Source organism: Dipodomys spectabilis, unplaced genomic scaffold, assembly GCF_019054845.1.
Source record: "Dipodomys spectabilis isolate Male_0828 unplaced genomic scaffold, ASM1905484v1 ptg000783l, whole genome shotgun sequence".
NCBI lineage: Eukaryota > Metazoa > Chordata > Mammalia > Rodentia > Heteromyidae > Dipodomys > Dipodomys spectabilis.
Window position 1 is genome coordinate 21,202,882 of NW_024871460.1, and position 22,452 is coordinate 21,225,333.

Genomic DNA, 22,452 nt, shown 5'->3' on the forward strand with positions numbered 1-22,452 from the left:
GCCACCTTATCCTATATATTAGAAATAGTTTGAATCTCAACTGTTCCCTCAGAGACTCACATGTTGATGGCTTGGTCCCCAGCCTGTTTCCCTTTTGGGAGGTGGTAGGACCTTTAGAAGATGGGGCCTAGTAGAAGGAAATTAGTTTATTGGCCAGGTGTCCTTGGGAGAGGGGGGGATTATAGGACCCTAACCCCTCCTCTTCCACAGACTTCTACTGTGACCTACTGTGCTGTCACAGGCCCAAAGCAAAAGATCTAAGTGACCATAGACTGACTTCTCTGAAACTATAATCCCAAATTAACCTTTCTTCTTTTTAAGTTTATTGTCTTAAGTATTTTGCCACAGTGGTAGAAAGCTGACTAATGGAACATTGCAGGAAAATGAGTTATTTTAAAGCCTACTCTTGTCTGGTTTATAGTTATTTGTGCCTTTTAGCCCTGCTTATGGATTCTTGGCACATAAAAACTACTACCTGCCTCTCCAGTCACATCTTCTGTGATCCTCTGCTTCAGGATACCTGAAGATTTACTGCACCTTGGACCATTGTACCATTTTACTGCTGTTGGCCAGAATGCACTTACTTTGGTGTGTGAGTTGGTGAGACTTCCCTATGATGCTCCCTGAGTTAGGCTGAATAATGGCACCCTGCCACACACCAACATATTCACACTTTAATCCCACATCAGCTGTGAATGTTGCTTTGTATCAATCATAGTTTTGCAGATGTGATTAAGGAAAAGATCTTGAGATGGAGAGATTATCCTGGATTCCACAGGCAAACCCTGTATGTCTTTACCTGTATTCTTATAAAATGGTATGGCAGGGGCTGGGAAGTTGGCTCAGTGGTAGAGTGCTTGCCTTGCATGCTCGAGGCCCTGGGTTCGATTCCTCAGCACCATATAAGCAAAAAGAAAAAAGCCGGAAGTGGCGCTGTGGCTCAAGTGGTAGAGCACTAGCCTTGAGCTGAAGAGCTGAGGGACAGTGCCCAGGCCCAGGCCCAGACTTCAGGCCCCACGACCGGACCAAAAAAAAAAAAAAAAAAAAAATGGTATGGCACAGGGAAATTTCATACAGGAGGGAAAAGCAAAGTGGTCATGGAGCCATAGATTAAAGTGGTGCAGCCACAATCCAAGGAAGCCAAGAGCCAGCAGAAGTTAGAAGAGGCAAGGAATGAGTTCTCCAGAAGGATCTTAGTTTTCCCAACCTTATATTCGCCCAGCAAAACTGACTTCAAACATCTGGCCTCCAGAACTCTGAGAAGATAGATAAACGTTGTTGTTTTAAGCCACTGGTACAGAAATGAATGCATTATGAATACATTCCCCCAACAGAGGCTTATTTGTCCTCTGTCCTTTAATCCCGCAGGTTCTGTGGGACATATCTCTATTACAGATTTGACAGGTTGTGGTCTGTTTCTTTCCTCTTTCTCTGTTCTTCATGAAGATACGTGGCGTCCTTAATTCCAGACATAGGACCTAATATTTAGCAGTTGCTGAATGAATCCTGACTAGATGCATGACTAAATGAATAGCATCTGATGTGAGTTTCCTTGAGCTGTGAACCATTACCTACCACCTTCTCTCTGATCATCTCATATTCTTTTCCTCCACATTGTGTGGTGTTTTTTTAAAGCAGAGTCTGCATGTGGTTTTAAGTTGTGCAGTGGTTTTATTTTTCTCTTTGACATCTTTTCTTGGTTCTACCAGCTTCCTTTTCATTCCTTTTTCTATTATCACCTCCACTTTTAACTATTTTAAGTGGACCCATATTCTCTTTAATTTTATTGATCCCGCTTTTGCAAGAGTTTCTACTTCTTAGTTTGAAAATTTTCAAACCTATCAGTACCTATGTCCTTCACCTTAAAATTCATTAATTGTTAAAACATGTTAGTTTAAAAGTATAAAACATGCTAGTTCTCTTATCATAGACATATGTGTGTAGACATAGCTATAGATAGTAATTTGAAGTCAGTGGCATACAACTTAAGTTTTTACCCATAAATACTTATGGATATATTTCTAAGAATTTCTATGTCTTCCATTCCGTTCTAAACTTAGGCCTGGGCTATGTATGTATCTACCTGTTTATTGAGGGGCAAATACAAAGCGACTCTATTGCATTCCTAAGGGTTTACCCCTTTGTACAATTAATATACACTAATAAAAAGGAATCCACTGCTGGCTGGGGTGCACTGAATGCCTATTTCTTAGACATATGAACTTAACCACACAAGCCTTTAAGTTCATTCCTGTAGGGTTCATTGACCTTCATCACTCAACCTGCCATATTGCTTAGACTAGAAATTTGATCTCTGATTTCTAGTCAGCTATGTTTTTACTGCCTAGAACAGTAGTATTATCCCAGTCATAGTTGAATGTAACTGTTTTGAACTTCGAAATCTGCTCTGAATCTGATATTCCTTTGAGCCATGTACTAGTTCCATATTGGTCTCATTCTGAGTTCATGTTTTGAAGGCAAAGCCAGGAATTGGGTGAGTTCAAAGCCAGAACTGGGACAGACTATTGCTAATTCCAAACATTCCTGTATTATATCCCATATCCGTCTGCCAGACTCTCTAACTCATCGATTACAGGTCAATAACAAAATAATGCAGGACAGTGTGAAATATTTAAACATTCTGGAACCAAAAAAAGTAGGCTAGAGGTTGTTATTTCAATTAAAATTAAAACTTATCATGCTGATATCTTGAACCTCATTCTAGATAAATTGTTTGCTGTGGCTGCCTCTATCTATTTGCCAAGACATCCTGAAAAGGCCAGAGATTAAGCTTTGGTAGTGAAAGTGAATACTAAAAATTAATGGCTTTCCTCTGTGCTTCTGGCCTGTACTTACAACTGCATTATTAAGAAGTGAAACAATCTCTTCTCCTATTATCTTTGCTTTTATTTCTTTGCCATGAGATAAAGACGTTTCTTTATCTCATGTTTCTAAGGTTTTAAAAATGTAGTGCATTAACATTGATTAGCCAGGAGGTTATCTATTACAGCCCAAGAAAAGTGACTCACCCTTTACCTTGGTCCCTTGAGCCAAAATATAGCTTCTATCTAGCTGTGTGATTTCATAAGTCATTTTCCTTCCCTGGATCTCTGTTCTGTTTTTTCACTAGTCTTCAGACTGTTAAACTGGTGAGGACAAGTGGGGAGTCTCTGCTAATTCTTCAATGTTAGGAAATAGATAACACGCTGAATAAGTAATGACGGCATCTACACATCTTTAATTGGATGAAAAATTTGTAAGTTCCTGTCTACTGTATGCAAATGTATTTCTAATTACAAGTGAGGATTGTGTAGTCATGAAAGTACATTTACCAGAGCCTCTGATGGTCCTTGAGAATACATACTTTTTTTTTAAAGCACTGAAAAGCTGGATACTGCTGTCTCATGCTGTAATCATAGCTACTCAGGAGGCTGAGAGCTAAGAGTCACAGTTCAAAGCCAGCCTGGGAAAAAAGACTGAGTTTCTTATTTTCACTCAACCACCAAAAAGCAGAAAATGGAGCTGTGGCTCAAGTAGTAGAGCACTAGCCTTGAGAAAAAAAAGGCTCAGGGACAGCTCCCAGGTACTGAGGTCAAGCCCCAGGATCAGCATAAAACAAAACAAAAGCACTGAAATTTTGACTATTCTATTTGTAGCAATTCAGAGCTTAATATTATTCAGCTTTTCATCATTCTTATAAAATATCTGTCATATTTAACTTACAAAGAGAAAAGATTTGCCAATGATGCTGGTGGCTCATGCCTATATCCTAGCTACACAGGAGGCTGATATCTGAGGATCATGATTCAAAGCCAACCTGGGCAGGAAAATCCATGAGACTCTTATCTCCAATAAACTACTCAGTAAAGGTCAGAAGTGGCGCTGTGACTCAAGTGGTAGAGCACTATCTTCCAACACAATCAGGGACAGCTATCAGGCCCTGACTTTTCAAGCCCCAGGACATGAAGAGAGAGAGAAAGAGAGAGAGAGGAGAGGGTGGGGGTTACTTTGGCTCACAGTTGTGCAGTCTCTGGTCCATGTTGGGCAGACCCATTGCTTTGGACCTCTGGTAAGGCTGCTGGACCGCAATGGTGGAGAAACCATGGAAGATCAAATGGCTCACCTCATAAACAGGAAGCAAAAGGGAAAGAGGAAGAGATCAAGGTCACACAATCTCTTTTTTGGGAGCACGTCCCTAGTGACCTAAGCTTTCCCACCCTCCTCCCAAAAGTCCACACATCTCCCAATATTGGTACCAAGTCTTTTAACATACGGACCTTTGGGAGACAAAAGCCACTCTGCAAAGGCTGCATAGAGTATGATTCCAACTATATGACATTCTACACAGGGGGAACAATACAGTAAAAAATCAGTGTTTGCCAGGGGATGGAGAAGTGAATAGGTAAAGCCCCGGGAATTTTTAGGACAGTGAAAATACCCTACATGATTCTATAACAGTGAATTCACCAAAACCCATAGAATATGGATACCAAGACTGAGCCCTAACGTAAACTATGATTTTGGAGGAGAGCAATGCAGCTTCATGAAAGGTAGCAGATGTAGCATTTGGTGTGGGGAGAGATGTGGATAGTAGGAGAGGTGATGCAGTATGCCTTCTGCTCTACTTTGTGGTGGACCTAACAATGCTCTAAAAAGACATTTATTTAAAATAATAATAGTGACTAATTGGAGAACACAAAAACGAAGGAGAGTTAGTTTATACTAACATGCTAGTCAACAACATTTTTAACAGAGAAAAACTATTGTTTCCATTTTCTGGAGTTCATTTTGATAAATATTATTTTATATGATCAGAGGCACATATGCATTGTGCCTTTGTGTTCCTCTCCTAAGAGTATCCTCTTTGACTCAGGAGGCTAAGATCTGAGGATTGTGGCTTAAAGCCAGCAGGAAAGTTCATGAGAATCTTATCTCCAATTAGCCACCAGAAAATTGGAAGTGGAACTGTGGCTCAAAGTGGTAAAGTACTAGTACTGGGACAGTACCCAGGTCCTGAGTTCAAGCCCCACAACCAATTAAAATATATATATAAATATGTAATATATTATCTATAAATATGTATTTATATGTGTATATATGTATTTATATGTGTTATATATCTATATATCTCTCTCTATATATATATCTTTGATCTTACCGTGTGTGTGAATGTCTAGAGTCCTGTATAATTTATCATGTCCCATGTGTTTTAGATCTAGCTTCCACATTTGAGAGAAAACATACACCATTTGTCTCTCTGAGCTTGGCTTACCTCACTTAACATGATTGTTCTAGGTCCATTCATTTCCCTGCAAATGACATAATTCTTTCTAGTGGCTGTGTAAAACTTCATTGTGTATAGGTACCACTCTTTTTGGATCCATTTATCTATTGTAGGGCATCTGAGCTTTTTCCATAGCTTGGTTATTGTGACTAATGCTAGTCAACAACACTTTAGATAAGAGAGGGGAGACTGTTTTGTTGAAGCGAGTAGAAGTTCTAGGAATATCCAAGAGGATGGAAATTGTTGATTAACTTAAGAATTTCTGTCAAGAATGCATGATAAATTGGTGGAAAAGCTTGATCGCTCATACATTGTGGGTACACTTGTAAGATTGTATAACCACCCTGGAAAATGGTATGGCTTTTCCTTTCGAACTAAAAATGGACTTACCATACAACCCAGCAATTACATTTTTTTGGGCATTTATCCCAGAGAAATTAAGACTTATTTTCGTACAGGATTTGTACATGAATGTTCATAGCAGGTTTATTTATAACAGCCCTAAACTGGAAAGTACACATATACCACTCAATGAGTGAATCGTTGAACCAACTGTGATACAGCCATGCTCTGCAGCACTACTCAGCAGTGAGAAGCAAATGAACCATTGACTCAGCGTCATTGGATAATTTCCTTAAGGAAACTATGCTGAGTGGTAGGATAAGTCAATTCCAAACATTTACATATTTCATGATTCCATCTGTGTAATATTTGTCAAAAATATGGAAATGGGGAGCAGATTAGTGATTGTTGTGGATGACAGGTAAAGAGGAACTGATGGTGTATTTAGGGACACAGAAGATGGCACTTTGGAATATCTTGATTGCGGTAGTTACATTGTGTACACACATACAAACAAGTGCTCATGCACCTGATGGAAGGTTAGGGTTTTGTTTTGTATTTTTAGTTTTGATTCTTTTCTCTAGTTGTACAGATGTTAACATAAAGGGTGTGACTAGAAGGATACATCTACCTACTTTTGTACAATATTGCATACCATACTATAAAGCCATGATTATTTCAAGATGAAAAATTCTTGCCAGTACTAGGGCTTGAATTTAGGGCCTCTCACTATTGCTTGGCTTTTATGCTACAAGTAGGTGCACTATCACTTGAGCCTTGCCTCTAGTTCCATCTTTTTTAGTGGTTAATTGAAAATAAAAGTTTCTCAAATTTGCCCAGGCTGACTTCAAACTTCAATCCTCAGATCTCAACCTCCTAAGTAGCTAGAATTATAAGTGTGAGCCACCAATGTCTGGTTTCAAGATGAAAAGTTAAAAAAAAACTTTAATAATAATTACTAAGAGTAGAAATAAGAACTTCTTAAAAGAAAGAATAAAGGGAAGAGAGAATAAAGAAAACAACTACTTCTAACAGGATATTGGAAAAGAAAAATTGAGAGGTAAAGAAGTGGTAAGATAATTTCTGATAGCAGAAATAAAAATATACTGATAGTATATTTTATGTAAATGTAATGGGCTAAACTTTCTATTTGACAGGAAGTCTGGACTGACTGAATAAATCTAATTCTTTTCAACATAAAGAGTCCTGACTAAAATTAAATCATCATGTGGTTACCAGGGTAAAGGTGTGGAGAAATGTTTGGCAAAGGATACAAAATTTCAGTTGGAAGAATAAATTTAAAAATCTCTGTTGTACAACATGGTGACTATTGGTATGTAGGTTGTATTCTTTTAAAATGCTACAAGAGTGAGTAAGTAGCGTTCTCACCCCCAAAATGAAAACTATGATATGGTATAGATAGATAGATAGATAGATAGATAGATAGATAGATAGATAGATAGATAGATATCGATATATATCAGTTCACTAGATTTAGAAATTTTATAGTGTTTTATATGCTATAACAACATTTTACAAAACAAGTACAATTATATTTTTTAAATGAAGTGTAATATGACACAAATGTTAAAAGTGAACTAATAAGGGAAAAGGAAAATATCAAAAGAAAATGGTTCTATTTTACTAATAGGAGATAAAATAGATGTTAATAAAAAGAACATTATTGAGATTAAGCAAATACATAGTAATAAAGAGGGCAAATAAGTGGGAAGATAAAACAGTCCTGAATTTATATATACCTAATTTTATGGCCTTAAAACATGTAAAGCAAAGCAAATGATTTAAAAGGAAAAATAGATAAGTCCATAGTTGTAACAGACTTTAATATAGCTCTCAGAAATGGATAGATTAAGCAATTAAATTTAGTAAGGGCATTGAAGAGTTGGTCAATGGATTAATTAGAAATAGAATATGAAGAGAAAACATAGATAGAACATACACCATATTAGATGGGTGTCTGTCTCTCTTATATATAGTATTATAGCTTAACCCATTTTAATGCTTTTAGCTTCAAACATGTGGTGAACACTGATAAAACTTGACCACACACTTCCAAGCTATAAAATGGATTTCATTTTACCCTATAGACTAGATCATAAAGTAAATTCTGACTTACATGCAACATATTTTCTGATCATAAAATTAGAAATTAGTAACACAATAATCAGTACTCCATCCAAATAAAAAGCTCAGATTCAAAAAATGAGAAAGTTAGAAAACATTTCGAATAGAACAACAATAATTACACATGTCAAAACTTTGCATGCAGCTAAAAAACAGAAGGTATACTTAAAAGGAAATGTATGGTTGTACTTGTAGGGGCTGAGAAGGTGGCTCAGTGATAGAGTGCTTACCTTGCATGCCTGAGCCCTGGGTTCAATTCCTCAGCACCACATATGCAGAAAAAGCCATAAGTGGCTCTGTGGCTCAAATGGTAGAGCACTAGCCTTGAGCTGAAGAGCTGAGGGCAGTGCCCAGGTCCAGAATTTAAGCCCCACGACCAACCCTCGCCCCCCCCCCCCAAAAAAGAAAAACCTGGGAACAAAAGGAATGTATTTTTATACCACTTCAGACAAAAAATTGCTTATCCCTTGGAGGGAAAAGACTGGACTGGAGATAATTACACATATAGCATTTTATTGGAGGGAGGGGAGATACTATATAAATTCCACATCCTTTGTCACCTCTCAGCTGTCCATTCTTCACCCTTTCAGCAAACTACTCATGCACTTTCTATTTGTATAGATTTGCCTATTCTGGACACTTCATATTGGATCCTTCTGTTCAGCATGAACTTTTTCAAGATTCACTCATTTTACAGCATACATCAGTCCATTGAGCCTTTTTTTATTTTATTTTTTTGTCCCGGGGCTTGAACTCAGGGCCTGGATACTGTTCCTGAGCTTCTTTTTGCTCAAAGTTATCACTCTACTACTCGAGCCACAGAGCTATTTCTGGCTGTTTTGAGTCGTTTATTAGAGATAAAAGTCTTACGGACTTCCCTGCCTGGGCTGGCTTCAAGCTGCAATCCTCAGATCTCAGCCTCCTGAGTAGCTAGGGTTACCAGTGTGAGCCACCAGCGCCTGGTGCCATCAATGCCATTAAAAAACAAAACAAAACGTAACAACTAATGTTTTGCTGACTATACCACATTTTGTTCATCTGCTTATCAGTTAACAGATATTTTCATCATTTCCATTTTAGCCTATTATGAATATTACTGTTATAGTCATTTACACACGTTTTATGTATGAACATATGTTTTCATGTGTGTTGTATACATGCTGTGAACAAAGTGGAAATTTCATAACATTTTGAAGAATGACCAGGTATGTACCAAAGTGGTCATACCATTTACACATTGTATGAAGTTTTGATTGTGTGCATACTTGCTAACACTTATCACTCTTCAAATTTTTATAATAGTCAACTTACTTGGTGTGCATTGGCATATCATTATGCTTTTGATTTTCATTTCCCAAATGATTAGTAATGAGAATCTTTTCATATGCTTATCATCTATTTGTATATCTTCTTTGAAAAATATCTGTTTAAATCCTTTGCCCATTTTAAAACCAGGATGTTTGTTTTGTTGCTGAGATGTGGGTGTGGGTGAGTGCGCGCGCACCCTTGTGCCTGTCTCAAAGTTTGAACTCAAGGGTTGGGCATTGTCCCTGAGCTTTTGTGTTCAAAACTAACACTCTACTACTTGGACAACAGTCCCACTTCCAGCTTTTTTGGTATCTAATCGGAAATCAGAATCTCTTAGACTTTCCTACCCTGACTGGTTATATATGAACTGAAATCCTCAGATCTCAGTCTTCTGAGTAGCTAAGATTACAGGCGTGAGGCACCAGTGCTCAGCAAATTGTGGGTATTTTTTATATACAGTATTCTAGACATCAATCCCTACTTAGGTAAGATGCCAATCTTTTCTCCCATTTGATTAGTTGCCTTTTTAATTTTGATAGTATCCTTTCATTCACAAAATTTTGGGATGCTTCTTGGTAGTAATAGAGTTTGGATTCTTGGCCTTCCATTTGTTAGTCAAGCATTCTACCACTTAAGTCACCTCCCCATTTCTTTCTGATTAAATTATTTTTCAGATAAGGTCTTGTGTTTTTGTCCAGGGCTAGTCTTGGAGTACAGTACTCCTACCAGTATCTCCTATTTGTTGATATAGGGTCTTGCTAACGTGATGAGCTCAACTTCAGTCCTTCTGTCTCCACTTACCAAGTAGCAGGAATTAAAAAGCATGTGATCTATTTTTAATTTTGGTGTCATATTCATGAAATCATTGTTAAACTCTGCCCCCAGTTTTTAAACAGCCAGCCTGATGTCATTTGAAATATTCAGTGAATAATTTTTAAAAACTTGAAGTCATTTATGTCTATTCAACTATTTATTTTTGCAGTTATAGGAGACTTTCATAAGTATCCATTCAATGTCAAATTTCTTTTGATTCTTTATTTTCCTAATTATTGCCAAATGCATTAGATTGTAAATAGAAAATGTGGAAAGCTCACATGGTATTTGTATTGTGATACAACTGTTCCCTCTGAGGAATAGCAACCAAAATTATTGCCAAGTGTACTTATTAGGAAAAATTCTCAACTGATTAAAGACCATGGATATTATATATCATATATGAAACAAGTTTTCAGCTTCATTTTTAATACTGAATTTCACTTCAGCTCATGTAATAGAGCTCTGAAACTTCAAAGACATTTTGCATTCTGAAAAGGATTTCTTGTGGTTGTAATATTCATTTGAAATTCAAATTGCTCTGGAATTGGAAGCTAGCTAGAACTGATGTACTGTAGAAAAGAAGGAGGAAAGATCCTTGTATCATTGCTAATTTACACTTAAAAGAAGACATTGTATCTTTGTACCTAAGTGGGAGCTGCAAAGGCATCTTTTGAAGTCATCAAATAATTCACGAGCTGTCTTTGGTAAACACCTTGAGCAATGTGTAAGAACTTTTTTTTAACCTTTGCAGTTCCTATTGAAACTATTGCATACTTCTCAAGCAGGTATTCATTAAACCCCTAATTTTGTGCAGTAGATGATTTAGAAGACTCAATAGAAGCTTAAGACTTGGTTCTCCTGCCAAAGAGGATTGCCTTCCCTTTGTAAAGACTAATGATACATGTGATAATATCAAAGAAGAACTAAGGAACATTTACTACTTGCAAGGTTGAGGAACCTTATTTCTGCCAAGGGCCATTTGTGGGCTACAGAGACATCATTTGTAGGCTATACAAAATTATCAGTGCAGGCATACACCTGCAGGCGGCTGACAAGAAGCATAAGTGTTAGTCCTGTCATGTACCTGGTGATTTCTCCAAGCCTTATATGGCCTGGCTTAGAGTCTAGGAAAGTAAAATGGATTGATGTGGTCTGAGAAGTCTTCAAGGAAGTGGACCTCTGGAAGGCACAAGTGTGAAGCTTGATTAGAGTGGGTTGGGCATGTTGAGGGAGTGGGGGAGCCACACCATCCTGATAAGTACAGCAGCATGAACGAGCGTCCCAGTTGGCCAGAGGGTGGCAGGTGCCAGACACCCGAGGCAGAGGAGATACATGTGCCATGAGGAGCTGGGTGAGAGCCGAATGTGGGAATCTAGCTGCACAAAGATAGTGTAGGTTCTTGACAAGAGGGTGGTGGATGGAAAACTTGAGCTTTAGGGGTAAAGGGTTTTCCGGAAACATCCAAAGTTGCCTTATTACTGAAGCCTGGGAAGGGAAATTAGAAAATAACAGCTTCAGGCACTGGGAAGGTAGCTCAGTGGTAGAGTGCTTGCCTTGCATGCATGAAGCCCTGGGTTCAATTCCATAGCACCACATAAGCAGAAAAAGCCGGAAGTGGTGCTGTGGCTCAAATGGTAGAGCTCTAGTCTTGAGCTAAAGAGCTGAGGGACAGCGCCCAGGCCCAGAGTCCAGGCCCAATGATGGGAGAAACAAAAAAAAAAGAAAGAAAGAAAATAACAGCTTCATGTGTCAGATTTTTCTTTAACTTCAAATTTAATAGTACTTCTTTAATACCATATTCAGAGTATATAAGACCCCCTACAAAAATGGACAGAGCTGGGCACCGGTGGCTCATGCCTGTAATCCTAGCTACTCAGGAGGCTGAGATCTGAGGATCACGATTCAAAACCAGCCCAGGCAGGAAAGACTGTGAGACTCCTATCTCCAATAAACCACTAGAAAACCGGAAGTGGCACTGTAACTCAAGTGGTAGAGCGCTCGCCTTGAGCTGAAGAGCTGAGGGACAGCACCCAAGCCCAGAGTTCAAGCCCCATGACCGACAAAAAAAAAAATGGACAGAAAGAATAAGTAAGTATTATCTGAGAAAAAATAATGATTATTTAAAGGATAAGATAGACCCAATACCTAGAAAATTCAGTAAAAGACAGAGTTCTTTCTAAAAGTTAATGTTTGATTCAAAGTGAAAAAATAATCCTGATTAACTATGGTCATATTCCAAACCTGACAAATTAATGTTGAATAAAGCTGAATGAATGAATATATATCAACTTAAATTTGTCTGTTTTTCCCCCCAGTAAAAAATCTTGCAAGCACTATTTTAAAAAATACCTTTTTGACAATGTTTTCTTTCACAGATTCACCTTTTTGGAGTTTTGCTGGCCATTTTAGGAAACTTGGTAATCAGCATTTCTCTAAATATCCAGGTAAGGAAAACCATATTTTCTAACTCTTTGCTTGATTTTGTGGGTACCTTGTCACTTTCATGCACTTTTGCAAATCTTTCCTCTGTAAAAAATAGAAAATTCTATTTTGTGACCTTCAGTATTAAAAACAAATATAATCCAGGCTGTACTGCATTCATATTTTTGGTGGTTACTGGGATTTCATTTCAAGACTTCACACTGGCTAGGCAGGGACTCTACTATTTGAGCCATGCCTCCAGCTCATTTTGCTCTGGTTATTTTGGGAAGTGTCTCACTTTTTAGGCCCAGGAAAGCTTGGTTGTGGGCCTCCTATTTATGCCTCCCGCTGTAAATGTGATTACAGGCATTGAATACTACATCCAGCTCTTGGTTTTGGATAGAGTCTCCCAAATGTTTTTACCTGAGCTGACCTAGAATTATGATCCTTCCAATCTCAGTCTCTTATGTAGCTAAAATGACAAATGCTCACACTATGCCCAGCTAATGGTTAAGATGAAGGTATTGCAATCTTTTCTACCTGGGCTGGCTTCAGACAGTAATCTTCATGATTTCTGCCTCCAGCATAGCTAAGATTATAGATATAAGCCATCAGTACCTGTCTTGTTTCTCTGTTTTTTAAAAGAAATTAAATCTTTTTGTTGTTCTCAAATATTCATAGACTCTAGACAAGACACCAACTACATTCAGTGGATTAATCACTGGATTTGAATTTCAATACCTGCTTTCTGACATAAGATTTATTCTCAGATGGGCTATAGATAATTTTTAGCAGCACTTCATGGGAGTAAGATATTTCCTTTCTTTAAAATACTATTTGATATGTCTGTGTAGACTAAAAGTCTTGAAAGAACATAGCATATAAAATAGAAAGTTTAACTTAAACTGAATTAAAGATCCAGAAAAATTGCTAAGCTAAAAATGGAATAAAATGTTGACATTAAGCCAAATCATAAATTGAATCAAAATTTTATGTAACTTAATGAATCAGTGTGAAGTAGAATCAAACCAATGAAGGATAACACCATGTTCATGTATCAGAAATACCCTTCAACTGGGGTCCTGTGGCTTGTAGTCCTAGCTACTCGGGAGGCTAAGATCTGTGAATCATGATTTAAAGTCAGTCAGTGCAGGAAAGCCTGCAAGACTCTTATCTCGAGTTAACTACCAAAAAACTGGACATGGAGCTGCAGCTCAAGTGGTAGAAAAGATTAAGGACAGTGCCCCAACCATGAATTCAAGCCCTAGGACTAGTATTAAATAAATAAATATTTTCAAATTATAAATTGCTACATAAATATGAGTTGCTTCTGCCAGTAATATGTTTGGTACAAATAGGAAATCATAATAATTATTTTAGAATAATCTATAAAAAATTAGTCATGGGGCTAGGAAGGTGGTTCAGTGGTAGAGTGCTTGCCTTGCATGCATGAGGCCCTGGGTTCGATTCCTCAGCACTACATAAGCAAAAAGAAAAAAGCCGGAAGTGGCGCTGTGGCTCAAGTGGTAGAGTGCTAGCCTTGAGCTGAAGAGCTGAGGGACAGCGCCCAGGCCCAGAGTTCAGGCCCCACGACTGGACCCAAAAAAAAAAAAAAAAATTAGTCATGGTACAGATTGATAAGAGTCAAATTTTCAAAGGAGGTTTTAATTGGGTAGAAATATTTTCTTATTTACATTCTGCTTTTACTCCTAGAAATATTCTCATCTTCAGCTGGCACAACAAGAGCATCCAAAGCCCTACTTTAAGAGCGTGCTTTGGTGGGGTGGAGTCCTGCTGATGGCTGTGGGAGAGACCGGGAACTTCGCAGCCTATGGAGTCGCCCCCATCACGCTCATTGCGCCTTTAGGCTGTATGTCCGTTACAGGTGGGCCATTTTCCCACATTTGGACAAACAGAAATGTTAAGAAATGCAAACAATTGGCCATATAACATGTAACACAAAATAAGAAACTCTATTCCCCATTTGCTTAGCATAGTCACATGGAATTATGCTTCCAGTTTCACTTGCCTGCCATGCAGCCACATGAACGATGAAGAAACTTGCATCTGGTAGCTATTCCATTTACATTCAAATGCTAGATCCTCAATGATTGAGTCTTCCTAAGCTAATAAGAACTTAAATTGTTATGTTGGGTTTTTAACCACTAATGGATTACCTAAAAGCATTTTTTTTGTCAGTCATGGTGCTTGAACTCTGGTCTTGAATGTTGTCCCTCAGCTCTTCAGCTCAAGGCTAGCACTCTACCACTTGAGCCACTGCATCACTTCTGGTTTTCTGAGTAGTTTATTAGAGATAAGAGTCTCACAGTCTTTCCTGCCCAGGCTGGCTCTGAACCGCGATCCTCAGATCTCAGCCTCCTGAGTAGCTAGGATTACAGGCAGGAGCCACCAGTGCTTTGCCCTAAAAGCATTTTTAATGTAGTTATATTTTACATATAGCTACAATATTTTATCCTAATCTTGACTACATGATTTAGCATCTCTTTAATGCTAAGTTATATATTGATTATGCTACATAATCATAAGCATGTAACTATTGACCTTTAAAATGTATATAGTGTACTAAATACATTTAGAAAAGAGCAAAATGATATATTTCTAAAGACTTTATGAGAGAGAACGAATACCATCATTACCAAAAATGAGACCAAATTCTCTAAACCCTATCTAAAAAAATCAAAATGTTTTAGTTTTATTCTTTATCTGCTGCTATGGAAACAGCATGCTGCTAAATTTCTGTGAATTTAGAGCCTTCATTGAAATAGAAACAACTTGATAGTCATTGTGAACAACTAGATCAACTATATCATGTGCTCTACATATCCAGTCTTAATATGTCTCTAAAAATATGGTGTCGTATTTGCAAAGAAAGTATAGCTTAATCTTAACATATAGTCAAAAAGAATTTCATTTAATTTTAGATGATCTTCTCTTTCTAAACTGTGTGTATGTATATATAATTAAACATAAATTTAAATAAGTATTTATTTATATATAATTGGAGATAAAAGTTTTATGGACTTTTCTGCTCAAACTGTTTCAAACCATGATCCTCAGATTTCAACCTCCTGATTAGCTAGGATTACAGGTGTAAACCACCAGCACTTGGCTTTAAAATATTTTTAAACTCCTTGCATGATGTATGTTGGTAGAATATTTTATAATGAACACTGATTTTTTCCTAGAAATTATTTAGCTTAAATCCCTGTTTTAATAATACTCTGAAGATACAAAAATATGTGCAGTCATTTACTCTTTTTTTTGTCAGTTGTTGGGCTTGAACTCTGGGCCTGGGCGCTGTCCCTTAGCTCCTCAGCTCAAGGCTAGCACTCCACCATTTGAGCCACAGCACCACTTCCAGTTTTCTAGTGGCTTATTGGAGATAAGAGTCTCATGGACTTTCCTGGCTGGGCTAGCTTTGAACTGCAATCTTCAGATTTCAGCCTCCTGAGTAACTAAGATTACAGGCATGAGCCACGGGTGCCCAGCTCTCATTTACTGTTTTTAACATCCAATAAAATAGAAAAGTGGGTTACATGAATGTGCTACTACATATAGCACATTCATGAATGTGCTAGTAACACCTTCATGAGCATTCTCAATTTTTCTTCTTCTCAAGATCTAAGAAAAAACTGATAAATAATTAGAAGGATATGCAGAGCAAGATGGCTGATTAAAGGTTCATTGTACAAATGAGCAGAGTCAGGTTAACAGGGTAGACAATATTCTGAGAGAGAGAGAAAAGAATATTAAGAATTACAGAAGAGGTGGCTAGAAAATTATGGGACTACCAAAAGACAACAACAACAATAACAAAAGAAAACAATCCCAGACTCCATCTCCAGCTTCTCTGGTGGGGAAAGGGAAAGATAAAAACACAATCTGCTAGTTACAGACTAGAAGTTCTACCTGCAGGATAAATCTGCAAGCCTTAAACGAAGTGAGGGGAATTAGAGGGACAGTTACTACTCTTGTGTATATGGACAATTTTGGTGAAGAAAGATATTCTGTTATTTCCTTATTCTCAATAACTATTGCAAGACATCATCTTAAGAGAGAGCCCTTTTGTTTGAGTGGGAGTTATTCTGGAAGCTTAAAAACAGGAACCATCATAGCTTTTGAGACATAGACAACCACAAGAGGTGTTCTTAAAGGATTAGAGAGTTTGTAGACACACAGAAAAGTTCCAGCAGTGAGAGTGTATAGAGGGCATTGAATTCAAAGTCAATTAGAAGTCGTCTTTTCACTGGTGAATAACAAATCCCATTGTATGTCTGAGTGGAAAAGATGCCAAAGCTCATGGATGGCCTGCTACTCAGCTCCAGGTTGTGTCTCCTGATAATGTATGTTGACTACCATGTGGGGCTGAGAACCCTGGGCCAAGGTACTCTTAATTAGATCATTTCTATCTACTCCTCCCCACTACAGAGAAGTGAAGCATTGGGTAGGATCTGAAAGCATTGAGAGCTGCCCCTGGGAACTCTATTCTAGGTTGTGTTTGCTGCTAGGTAGGACTGAGATCCTTTAACTCAGGCCATTAAATCATGTGATTTCTATAGCCCCTTGCTCCAACAAGGAGATAGATTGTAGGGTAAGATCTAAAAATTACTGACACCCATCTTCAAGAGCTGCACGACTGACAGCCATGATCCCAGATCTTCCAAATCATAGAATTTTCACAGCTTCCTCCCCTCTACAGAGAGGTAAACTGGTAGGTGTGAAAGCACTGAGACCAAAAACCAGAACTCGTTAGTCCCTTAGTTTTTCCCTTTTTTTTTCTTCCCCTTACTCTCTGACACACTTGGAGTAGACTTGGAAATTTACAGTCTCTGAAAACACAAATGAAACTCATGGAAGGAGGTAGAAACCTGCCCAACTGATGGATTATAAAGCTTCCTGCAGCCAGCAACAGCTCCTAGAAAGAAGGAAAGCGTCTATAGCGAATGCAACCCCAAAACAGACAACTAAGTTCTTTTACAAGAGATTCTTGCTAGTTTGTCTCCATCTGAACAGTTTAGGATTCAGGCCCAGTACCTAAAGCATATGAATGAATGCTGAAATACAGAGCCATACCCAAGTCCATTGGTAAGAAATACTACCTAACTCTGCCACTTCTCTGTACTGACTGAGTACTTTTCAAAACACATTTTCCAAGTTAAATTCTAGCAATACTTCATATGAAATAATTTGACAGTAAGAAACTGATAATGAAGCTGGGCGCTGGTGGCTCACCAGCTGGTGGCCTATAATCCTACCAACTCAGGAGGCTGAGATCTGAGGATCACGTTTCAAAGCCAGCCCGGGCATCAAGGTCCATGAGACTCTTATCTACAATAAACCACCAGAAAACTGGAAGCAGCGTTGTGGTTCAAGTGGTAGAGAGCTAGCCTGGAGCTGAAGAGCTGAGGGACAGCGCCCAGGCCCAGAGTTCAAGCCCCACGACCGACAAAAAAAAAAAAAAAAAGAAACTGATAATGAGTGAGCATCTACTCTGTCAAGTGTTGCATGAGACAAATAAACTCATTACCTACTTAGCCATCACCAAGTTGAATAGAAGTGAGCAACAAGTAGCCTGAATTTAGAATGAATTCTATGAAATCAAATACTCAGAATTTCATATGGAAAGATAAAATTAGCCATGGTAAGGTCTTCTTGGGCCTAGAATAATTTCCTAAGAGAAGTAGTTACCCTTAATGGGGGCTAATTTGGGTTTAGATTGGGGAGTTAATCTTACTGAGAGAATGAAAGGAGAGTGAGTCCTATAAGTGATATCTCTTCCATGTCTAATATTTCCTAATATGCTAGCTGCTGCTCAGATTGAAATGCATGATAGGAACATACATTGTTTCATGTATCTCCTTCGGGCTATCTGAAGCCCAAAGTGAAGTATCTCTAATCCATTAGATGGTGGCCATAGTATAGCCTGAAATCCCTAGAAAAGCCTTTTGGAATTCCAGAGAAGTCTTTTCAAACAGAAACTTTGGTCTCCGAGATTTTTATTAGAAAAAGAACTGGAAGGAAGCACAGACAGACCAATGAGCAAGTGACCTGTAGCTTTATACAAACCTGGATGCCATGAATCTCTGAGCAGTGCCCTGACTGCCAGCTCTGATCAAGTTACTACAACTTTAAGCCCTCAGGGATATTTATGAATAGCAACACTTCACATGGACATTGGTTCTTTTTTTTTTTTTTTTTTTTTTGTCAGTTGTGGGGCCTGAACTGTGGGCCTGCGCGCTGTCCCTTAGCTCTTCAGCTCAAAGCTAGTGTCTACCACATGAGCCACAGTGCCACTACTGGCTTTTTCTGCTTATGTGATGTTGAGGAATTGAACCCAGGGTCTCATGCATGCAAGGCAAGCACTCTACCACTGAACCACCTTCCCAGCCCACATACATGGACATTGATACTAATGCTCAAAGGAATGCAGCAAAATCTCTTTCCAAAATGGCTTGCTGCATTGTTTCTTAGGCATATTTGTCTAAAATCAGCTTACATAAACTATGTGGAACAAAAGTCTGACATTTTAATTTTATGTCTGCTCATACACTCTCAAGTAGAAAGCATTCTTGAAGCCTAAAGCTTTATTTGAAATATCTTTTCCACCCATCTTTAATTTTTGAGAATACCACAAAGCATTTCTAGAGAAATTGCTAATGATGAAGTAATGTGCTATTAAATTTATAATGCAGAATTAATCTTGTCAGTGGTGGTATTTTTACTTTTTTCCCTCCCTTTGGAGTCTTTTCAAGTTTAATCACTAATGCATGCCAAGAAAAATGTAGTGAAGAAAGGATTATTGTTCTTAGTCCAGGTAAATTTTTTTCTCCATCCAGAATTAGGAAAATTGCCACCAAACAAAGGTTGTGTCTTCATTCTCTTCAGTAAATGACAATAGAAATTTTTTTTCCCTCAAAATGAATTTCTTGACATTTTCCTTCCTGCCACCAGGGATGGCAAGATAACTTTTCTCTCTGTAAGAGGACATCTTTTTTTTTTTTCTAAGTTGCCACATCCTCAAGGATTTAAATCCTGACTTTGTGGAGTGCGTTGTAATTGGCATGCTTTTTTCCTAAAGTTCTATAGCTATTAGAGAATGATAATTACAGAGCAAAGCCTCAACACAGCAAAAGCATATTGAGCCTGTGAACACACTGCACTCACATGCTTGAGGCTTGGTTGTGACTGACATGAAAGTGTTTCTGCGGTTTTCGTCTTAGCAATGCAATAAGGTTACCATTATAAGTGGTCAGAAACCACAAGCCAGATATTTACGTGTAAGATTCTGTTTGTAGCATTATTGTGTAAATATGTTCTTTTCATGTCAGAGGGTTTGGGGAACATTTTTATAGGTTTGTTGTTTGAGTTTTTTTTTTACAATTTTGTATTCTAATTTCTTATTTTATAAGCATATAGTCTAGTTTCTTTAAAATCACTAAGGTTAAACAGTACATCAGATGTCCCAGAAAAAAATATTAATGAAATTAATAGATGAGATTTCACATATCCAAACCTTCACATTAGAGCTCACCACTTTCAACAAAGATTGTCTTCTTTCTATCTGAATCATAAAGAATTATATCCATAGTTTCATCTAAGTAAAGTATAATTAATTGATGCTTTAGCTTTACATAAAATATATCTGCTTTTGTATTGTTGTTATTTCTTTCTTTGTGCCAGTACCAGGACTTGAATTCTTACTCACAGGCTGGTGTTTTACCATTAGAACCACACTTCCAACTCAGATTTTTGCTAGTTAATTAGAAATGGAGTCTCAGATTTTTCTACCCATACTAATTCAAACTGTAATCCTTAGAACTCAGCCTCCTGAGTAGTTGGGATTACAGACACAAGCCACCAATGTCTGGCACATTAAACATATATTAAAAAAAAATGATACTAGCAAGTCTGTACTATATAGATCAGTAGCAGAGAACTTGTCTAACATGTATGTGGCCCTGGGCTCCATCCCTAGCACATGCAAACACACACACACATACACACACACACATACACACACACACACACACACACACACACACACACACACACACACACACAAAGCTAATAAAGGGTAAAAAGATGGGGAAATAAATAAAAGTGAACAAAATAATCTTTAAAAATAGCTATGCCATGTGCATTTAAATCTTCTGGGTTATTAAGCCTTTTTAATTTAAAGAAATCACTAGTAAAATGCATATATCAAAAAGAGGAATGCTTGTTTATTCTACTGACACAAAGATAAATACTGACATGCTAACATCTGCCTTTTCAGTTTAACTCAATTACAAAAGAAGTGCACCAGATTAATATATAGTTGTTGTTCTTTCTCCTTACCTCCCTCCTCTCCTTCCTCCTTTTTTTCCTCCCTCCTTCCCCTCCTAGCTCTCTCTCCTCTCCAGTCTCTCCTCTCTTTTTCTCCTCTCTCTGCTCTCTCTTCTGTCTCTGCTCTCTCATCTCTTTCTGGGAATCTTTGAGCATCATCTTGACCAAATTAAGCTGAATAATTCTTCCATAATAATAGCATAAACTGAGTGATGTCAGATGTCACAGAGGGAATGACTGCAGGGCAAACTTAGGGTTGACTTCTAAGTAAATTAAGAAGCGTGAAGAAGCCAGGACACATATCTACTCCTGGGACTGGCTCCCCTATATCTACACTTGGTTTGGCTGAAGCCACCAGAACAGTTCACTTGACCTATATCTATTTTCATCTGGAAATCAGAATCATAACATTCATGTGCAGGTTATCTTAAGTCAGCCTTGACCAGAATATATCTCCATTTTGATGGCTAACCTGAGTGACCCAGAAAAAACAGAATACTTACTGGAGTTGTCAGCCTACTGTAATCGTTTATGATATTCTTCCTGATAGAGTGCTTTGGAACTTCAGGGCTAAGTGAGTGCATTAATAAATGGCCCCAGCTGATCGTCAGTGGCTCACGCCCGTAATCCTAGCTACTCAGGTGGCTGAGATCTGAGGATCATGGTTCAAAGCCAGCCTGGGAAGAAAAGTCCATGAGACTCTTTATCGCCAATAAACCAGAAAACCGGAAGTGGGTCTGTGGCTCAAGCAGTAGAGCGCTCACCTTGAGCTGAATTGCTCAGGGACAGCGCCCAGGCCCTGAGTTCAAGCCCTACAACCAACAAAAAAAAAGAAAAAGAAGGCCCCATAGGAGCACTGTTTGTATGAGACAAAATACTTGAAGATTTTCATGTCTTTTTCTCATAGAAAGTATCTTAGTGTCTTCCTCCTGTACCCCATGGCTCCTACAGAGCCTCGTTTGTATTTTGGTATAGTATATTTATTTAATTTTTTTTATTAATTTTAACTATTTAAAAAGTTTTTAATTAAGAAGCAATGGTTATAGGCAATATATGTAATGTTTTGATATGTGTCTACATTTTAGAAAGATACCATAGAAAGATCTAATCAAGCCATTAACTATAACCTCATATTCTTACCTTTTGGTAGTAAGAACATTTAAAATCTACTGTGTCACCAGTTTTCAAATATACAGTACATATTATCAATCAAGATCACCATACTAAAATGTATACTTCTTGTCTAATGAAAATATTGTATCCATGTTATATTTCTTTACACTTGGGGGGGGGGCATTGTGGGGCTTGAACTCTGGGCTTGGGCACTGTCCCTGCACTCTTCAGCTCAAGGTGAGCGCTCTACCGCTTGAGCCACAGTGCCAAGAGAATAAGCCAAGCACCAAGAAATAAGCATCTGGTTTATTTCTTTACATTTTTGAGAAAAAAAAATTGTATGGGCCTGGTGGCCTGACCCTGGAGTCACTGTGTTGTGAATTAAGCCTTTCCTGCCATCATTTTCTCATCTATAAAGTGAGTATAGCAACGCTTGCCTCCTAGGGATATTAGGTGAGAGAAGTTAATGTTCCTTGCCAAATTCTCAGTTAAATATTAGCCACTATTACTGTATTAACACTGGCACATTATAATTGCTGTCTAAGCATACATTTCTGTCTTTTTAATATTATACCATAGATATTTTAATATCACTATAATTGTTCATAATATTTTTGCTGACTACATAATATTCCTGTCCACTCTGAAAAATAATTTGCAATGATGGGCTTGAGTTT

General features: G+C 37.9%; 1 protein-coding gene across 2 annotated transcripts in view; it reads left to right on the top strand.

The window, feature by feature from the left end:
* The window catches only part of Nipal2 (NIPA like domain containing 2), a 77,321-nt gene that overhangs the window by 8,551 nt on the left and 46,318 nt on the right, over positions 1 to 22,452 (top strand). For both annotated transcript variants that reach the window (XM_042672987.1, XM_042672988.1), the window contains exons 2-3: positions 12,271 to 12,339; positions 14,030 to 14,201. In XM_042672987.1, the coding sequence (XP_042528921.1) occupies positions 12,271 to 12,339; positions 14,030 to 14,201 (241 nt within the window). The remainder of the gene's footprint in view (positions 1 to 12,270; positions 12,340 to 14,029; positions 14,202 to 22,452) is intronic.